The sequence below is a fragment of the Neomonachus schauinslandi genome, chromosome 1 (genome assembly GCF_002201575.2).
Source record: "Neomonachus schauinslandi chromosome 1, ASM220157v2, whole genome shotgun sequence".
NCBI lineage: Eukaryota > Metazoa > Chordata > Mammalia > Carnivora > Phocidae > Neomonachus > Neomonachus schauinslandi.
In genome coordinates, this window is record NC_058403.1 from 210,586,813 (window position 1) to 210,594,097 (window position 7,285).

The window sequence follows — 7,285 nt, forward strand, 5'->3', positions numbered from 1 at the left end:
GAGGGGCGGGCGGGGGCCCGGCTGGGTGCGGAGTGGGGCAGGGCTGAGGGGAGGCGGGGATTCCGGCCGGGCTGGGGTCCGGGGTGGGGTCGGGGTGGGGAGTGGGGCCCGGCTGGGAGGAGGCGGGAGAGCCCGGCTGGGGTCCGGGGTGGGGTCCGGAGTGGGGAGTGGGGCAGGGCTGGGGGGAAGGCAGGAAGGCCGGGTGGAATGGGGTGGGATGGGGGAAGGAGGGTGGACTAGGGGCCTCCCCAGGGCCTGAGCTCTGGCTGTTCTGGGAACCAGCTGGGAGGAGACTGGAGACAGGCAGTGAGAGGCCTGGGGCGGCTGCCCCCCCCCCCCCCCCCCCCCCCCCCGCCTGATTCCTTTTCTTTTGCTGTGCCCCCTCTCTCTGACCTGCCCTGTCTTTCTTACTGTGCCTCTCAGTCCCTTCCCCTCTCAGTGGTGCTGGCCCTGTTTATTTCATTTCCGGTCATTCTTCCTGTCTCTGTATCTCTGTCCGTTGCTGTCTCTGCTGTTTCTTTCTGTGCCGCTCTCTGTCTCTCTGAGTCTCTCTGCCTTCTCCTCCCTTCTGTCTCCCTCACCAATCCTGTCCTGATGCTTGTTGCCCACACTCTGACCTGGCCATGTGAGGTTTCCAAAGGGGTCCCCTGGCCAAGGTGATGCATGAGGGGCATCTCTCTGCCCAAGGAGGGGTCTGCAGAGAGCATGTGGAGAGGTCCCTGGGCAGCTCTGGGAAATGCTGGAGGCCAGTCCATAGCCAGCCAGGCAGTGAGGCGGTGACGGTTGGCAGGGGATGGACCGGAGCCAGGATGTGTAACCCTAGAGTTTATGGGGGTCACACTCACTGGGTTTGGCCCTTAAGGTTTGGTCTGCCAAACCTGGGGTGATGTTTGGCAAGCAGGAGCCTCTGATGCTGGTCCTGGAGGCTCGAGGTGGGGTAGGAGAGCGGCCTCCCCAGGCCCTCTGGAAGGAGGGACTCAGAGGGTGGGATGATTTGGGAGTGGAGGGGTAAGAGTTGTCATTTTTTTTTTTTTAAGATTTTATTTATTTATTTGACAGAGAGAGACACAGAGAGAGAAGGAACACAAGCAGGGGGAATAGGAGAGGAAGAAGCAGGCTTCCCTCTGAGCAGGGAGCCCGATGCAGGGCTTGATCCCAGGACACTGGGATCATGACCTGAGCCGAAGGCAGCCGCTTAACGACTGAGCCACCCAGGCGCCCCTGTCATTTTTTTTTTAAAGATTTTATTTATTTATTTATTTGACAGAGAGAGAGAGCGAGAGCAGGAACACAAGCAGGGGGAGTGGGAGAGGGAGAAGCAGGCTTCCTGCCGAGCAGGGTGCCCGATGTGGGACTCGATCCCAGAACCCTGGGATCATGACCTGAGCCGAAGGCAGACGCTCAACGACTGAGCCACCCAGGCACCCGAGTTGTCATTTTTAAAAAAGATTTATTTATTTATTCATTAGAGAGAGAGAGAGAGCGCAAGCGAGAGCAGAGCAGGGGGCAGGGTCAGAGGGAGAGCGAGAAGCAAACTCCCCGCTGGGCAGAGAGCCTGACATGGGCTCAAGCCCAAGACCCTGGGATCATGACCTGAGCCGAAGGCAGATGCTTAAACGACTGAGCCACCCAGGTGCCCCGAGAGTTGTCATTTTTTTTTTTTTTAAGATTTATTCATTTATTTGAGAGAGAGAGAGAATGGGGCCTGGGGATGGGCAGAGGGAGAGGGAGAGAGAGTCCCAAGCATACTCCATGCTGATCGCAGAGCCCGACATGGGGCTTGATCCCACAACGGCCGGAGCCAAAACCAAGAGTCTGACTCTCAACGGACTACGCCACCCAGGCAGCCCAAGAGTTGTTATTTTAAACAGGGTTGTAGGGACAGCTTACTGATGAGGTGACAGTTTGAGTAAATTCCTAATGTAGGTGAGGGAGGGAACCAAGTGGAAGTGTGGGCGGAGAATGGTCTGGGCAGAGGGCACAGTCCGTGCAAAGGCCCTGGGGCAGGACCAGGCCTGGTGTGTTAGAGCAGTGAGGAGGCATGTGTGACTGGAGCAGAGTGAGGGGGAGAGAGGGAGGAGAGGAGGGCGGGGAGGGGACAGGGCAGGTCGTGCAGGACCTTGGGGCCCATGAGGAGGACTTCAGCTTTTACCGTTGAGAGACGTGAGAGCCCTGGAGGGCTGTGGGCAGAGGAAGGCTGGACTTGACTCAGGAGCTCACAGGTGCCCTCTGGTGGTCACTGTGGGTGGGGAGGACAGACTGTGGGGAGTTGAGGGCAGAAGACTGGGGACCAGGGCAGAGTTCCAAGAAAGTGATGGCAGAGACTGAACTAGGATAGAGCCAACTCACTGTTCTTGCAACCCTCCGGGCAGGGTCCTGCCTCAGGGTCTTTGCACTGGCTGTTCCATCTGCCTCGAATGCTTTCCACCACCCTTCCTCCCTCCCTCCGCTCTTTCAGGGCCTTGGTTCAGGTAACACCACAGTGAGATCTTCCCTGACCACCCTGTTTAACACTGCATCCTGCTGACATGCCCCACCCCCCACCCCTGCTTTATCTTGCTCCCTAGCACTAATCAGGAGCTGACTTCTTTATGTTTCATGAATTTTTTCACCCCATCTCCTCCCCTAGACTGTAAACTCTATGGGGGCATTTTTGTCCCTCCTACTCACTGCTATCTTCCCGGATCAGTGCCTGGCACATCGGAGGTCCTCAGTACATATTTGTTCAATGTCTTGTTCCTGGAGGTGAGGACGGGGCTGCTTAGGACACCTTCCTGGAAGCTCTAGCAGGGCCTGGAAGTGGGGGTAGGGGCTCAAGGCCAGAAGGGAGCCCTGGGCAGGTGCCAGAAGATACTTTGGCCTGGCACTGAGCAGATCACGCCTTGAGTGCCAAGGGGAGGGCTGCATTTGGCCTGCAACCTGTGTCTTTCTGTCCCCATCCTTCAGGTAGTTGGAGGACGTAGAGCAATGACCCAGGGGACCGGAGGTGCTGGCTGAAGGAGCAGGCTGGGGTTGGGGGCACCTTCCGGAGGCACCGCCTGGGAGCCCTGACTTCACTCTGGGTAAGTCTCTAGAACTTTTTTTTTTTTTTAAGATTTTTTTTTTACTTTCAAGTAATCTCTACACCCCACATGGGGCTCGAACTCACAACCCTGAGATCAAGAGTCACATGCTCTACTGACTGAGCCAGCCAGGCACCCCTTAAGTCTCTAGTACTCCTAATGCAGAAGGGACCTTAGAGATTGTAGAGAGCACAGATGTGGAAACTGAGGCCCAGAGAGGAGAAGGGACTGATGGTGGTTGACTATTGCCCCACTCCACACCCTTGTGATTTTTTTGCCCCTTGGATAAGGACATGGGCCTTACTTTCTTGCTTACCTTTAGACTAACATTTGTTGCCCCTAACTAACAGGAATGATGTTGCCCCGACTTGCAGTGTGACCTTGGGCAAATCGCTCCTCTCTGGGCTCCGTTACCCGCTTCTGACCCGGGAAAGACTGGGCTTTGGTTGGCAGGTTTGGTTGAGTTGCACTCTTTGCCTGCAATTCCTGAGACGGTCACCAGGTGGCTCCAAGACAGCGCAGCTCCCGCCCCCGGGGGGGTGGGGCAGGGCCAGCGGAAAGGAGGACATGGCTGCTGTGTCACTGTCCAAGTCAGGGATGGGAGGGAAAGGGAAAAAGGAAAGCTGGTGTTTCCCCCTTACCCGGGCCTGGCTTGAAACTGTTTTGTTCCCTCCTTGCTGCCGTTGCAAGTTCTGGGCTCCTGGGGTGTTCAGTGAAGTACTGGCCTGACCTTCTGACCAGCGGCTGCCAGCTGCCTCGGACGCGCCCGACGGAGCCCCCCAGGCCCCGGGCACTGACCCAGCATGTTGCTGCTCCAGCCCAGTCAGCAGCGGGGAGCTCGTGTGACCCTGAGGCCCCGGCTCCCCCCTCAGGGCCTCCAGTGCCCAGTCTGCAGTGGGAACCAGCGTGCCACCTTGGAAGGCTCCCAGGTGCAGCCAGGGCATATGACCTGAAGAGAGGCGCAGAGGGGAGCGGAGAGGAGCTCGGGGACCTCATCCCTCCTACCTTGTACATTCTCTCGGCCACGCCTGTGCCCGAGCTGTGCCCCCTGCCTGATGCACCTTCCACAGTCCTCCCTGCCACTCCAACTCACCTGGGATTCCAACCTCCTCCAGGAAGTCTTCTTGGGATTCCCTCCTCACCAGCCAGTGAGCACTTTGTCCTCTGTGGGGCCCCCGCGAGCCCCTTCTGTTGTGAACAGCCTTGGCTGGGGGGGGGGGTGCAGCCAATTATTAATGAAATCTCCAATGACTACAGGTGGAGACTGGGGGGCCCCAGCCCTCCCCCAGCTCTCCAGCGTCCCATGGTGCATGGTCCCAGCCCCAGACAACTCCCCACTGTGCGCCTGCGCCCACTCCCTTGGCCGTGTCCTCATCCCCTAAATCCGGCTGCCTTGTTCCCTATGCGGGGTCTCCTGGTTGGGTCTGAAGGGCCCTGGGTAAGTGGGCGGGGCTGGGGGAGCCTTGTCCGTGTCCCTGTCCACAGAGCCATGGGGCACAGGCGGTGACCCTGGGGGCATTGCAGGCAGCGTGTCATGGGAATTCTCGGGACGAGACCCGCCGGGTAGAACGCCAGGTCCGGGTTGGACCTCTGTCCTGTGCCGCGTGCTGTCAGGACCTCTGCACAGACCCTGGGAGGGTTGCGGGGGAGGCGCGGGGCTGGCCCACTCCCTCGAGGGCCGTGTTCACGGTCCAGGTGCTGGCGTGGTGCAGGGCAGAGGCGCGGGAGCCTGGGAAGAAATAATGTTTTCATTAAGAGGCGTGTTGGCTGCAGCGTGGACAGGTGGGTAATCAGTGGCAGCCACGGGGAGAGCCACCCTCAGCCTTTGCTGGCACAGGGATGGCACCAGGCCCGCCCAGCTCTGCTCACCTGCCCTCTGAGCCTTGGGCTCCGACCCCCCTGATGCTCAGTCCAAGACCAGGTACCTCGAGACCCCAATGCCTGTTCCTTGGGGCTCTTCCTAGGGCGGGGCCTCCAATGCCCTCTTTTGTCATGGGTAAACTGAGGCCTCAGCTGCTTGCAGGGAACCCTTGGGGCCTGCAGAGGGGGAAGGAGCCCAGACCCCTGCTCCTGGCTGGTTTGGATCTGTCCATCACTTGGCCACGCACACGTGCCTGACTCATGCCCAGGGACACCCCTGTGCACACGTGGGGGCCTGCCCCATGGGGCCTGGCAGGAAAGTGGGCTCTTGATGATTACCCAGCTCCATTCCTCAGCCCCCAGTTTGTGCCAGAGTCTGGGCCGCTTCCTTAGCCAGCTTTGACTTAACTCTAGACCAATAACTGCCCCATGGTGGTAGCCGGGATTGTGGCCCATTTTACAGATGGGGTGTCCAAGGTCATCTTTCTCTGGGCTGCTGCCCCAGTAGCCCCTGAACTGAGGGGTCTCAGCCCCTGCGGGGTCCCTGATGGAAGAAGGGGAGGGTTTCCTGCTTCTTGACTGAGGGTGGGGGCAGGGGGTTGGGGGAAGCATTTCAGACCATTTTGACATTTAACAAACACTATGCAAATCATATACAAATCACCACCCGGTTCTTAAGCCTCGACAGCCCAGGCGTGTACTGAAATAATATGTTGGACCTGTCCGTTGTCGTTTGCGTGGTGGAGGAGTACAGAGCTTCTCCTTCCCCTCCCCCCTTCCATCCCCCTTCCTGCTTCCTCCCCTCCCTCCCTCCCTCCCTCCCTCCCTCCCTCCTTCCTTCCTTCCTTCCCTCCTTCCTTCCCTTCTCCTCCTCCTTCCCTTTATTCCTTTTACTGCTTTTCTTCCTTCACTTGGTTCCTCGGAGGCCTCCCAGTCCTCGAGGTGAATGTGAAAAGCAATAAAAGTAGCTCCCAGTGTTCCCATTTTCCAGATGAGATACAGGGAGGCACAAGTCTGGCCTGAGGTCCCAGGGCCACATGTAGAAAGTGGTGTCCCCCACCGAGTGTCATCATGGACCAAAGTGGACAGAGCCTATGACCCAAGAAGGAAGATGACAGTGGCTAGAGCAGTCAGGCCTTTGAGGAGGCTCCAGGCCTGGCAGGGCTTGGCAGAGCCCAGGGGAATCATCCTGGAGGTTTTTGGCCTCGAATGGCAAGCTGCCCCGAGCTAGGATCTGGAGAACTCGGACCTTGATGGACTGTGCTTTTCCAATCCTGTTTTCTCTTGCTACTCCATCAGCATGTTCTTTGAATTCTGGCCACCGCCAGTTTGCATGCCCTACCCTCTCTCTTTGGCAAACTCCTATTCATCCTTCAAAGCCCAGCTGCAATGCCTCCTTCTTCGCACAGTCATTTCTGGTCCTCCAAGAAGAGCCTCCGCTTCCCTCTGGGCTTCAGTTATGTTAGATCTCTCTATGGCCCAGCTCTGGCTACTTAGGGGCTGCAGCATCACTGCCCACTCGGCTCCGTTCTGGCACCTGCCTGGTTATGACACCCCTCCGTGTGAGCTCTGCAGGGCTCCCCGTGGGCCTCTGGGTCCTGCAGCCTCCATTCCTGCTGACTGAGACCTGACGCAGGGAACTGGGCGGTGTGTTGGTCCTCCCAGCCTGACGAGTTGAGCCTGGGGCCCCAGGGTCACATCACCTGGTTGGGATCAGGTACAGAAGGGCCATCTTCGAGTGCGTATGAATAAAAGGTTAAGTGTGCAGGCGCCTGGGTGGCTCAGTTGGTTAAGCGACTGCCTTCGGCTCAGGTCATGATCCTGGAGTCCCGGGATCGAGTCCCGCCATCGGGTTCCCTGCTCGGCGGGGAGTCTGCTTCTCCCTCTGACCCTCCCCCCTCTCATGTGCTCTCTCTCATTCTCTCTCTCTCTCAAATAAATAAATAAAATCTTTTAAAAAAAATAAATAAAAGGTTAAGTGTGTTTCAAAACAACAATCAAGTTCAAGCTCCTTAACTTGGTCTTTGGTCTTCGCTCTGCCCGGGTGAGCGCCTCTTTCCACGTGCAGGCTCTGCCCTCCGCAGGAACGCCTTTTCCCTCGACTCCTACTCTGGCTGGCCCCAACCGGCCCCTCCCCTCTCTGGCCTGTGAAAATAGGGGAAGCCTGCCCCCGCCAGCCCCTGGGGCCTCTCGGGCTCCTGGCTCCACCCCCAGAGCAAGTCTGGGCTGCAAGGAGTTTCGAGTGAGACTTGGCAGCCACCATCTCTTCCTGGGGCCCAAGGCGTCCTGGGGAGGGGCCGCCTCCCGCCTCTCAGCTGCCCACTTGATTTGGGCTCCCAGAATCCCGGGGGTGGGGGGTGTTC

General features: G+C 58.4%; 1 protein-coding gene across 1 annotated transcript in view; it reads left to right on the plus strand.

Annotated features, from left to right (window-relative positions):
- The window catches only part of LOC123325890 (ubiquitin domain-containing protein TINCR), a 6,178-nt gene extending 432 nt beyond the window's left edge, over positions 1–5,746 (plus strand). Inside the window, exons 2-3 of the mRNA XM_044918472.1 lie at positions 2,947–3,062; positions 3,753–5,746. Of these exons, the coding sequence (XP_044774407.1) occupies positions 2,947–2,950 (4 nt within the window). The 3' untranslated portion in view covers positions 2,951–3,062; positions 3,753–5,746. The remainder of the gene's footprint in view (positions 1–2,946; positions 3,063–3,752) is intronic.
- The last annotated feature ends 1,539 nt before the right edge of the window (positions 5,747–7,285 follow it).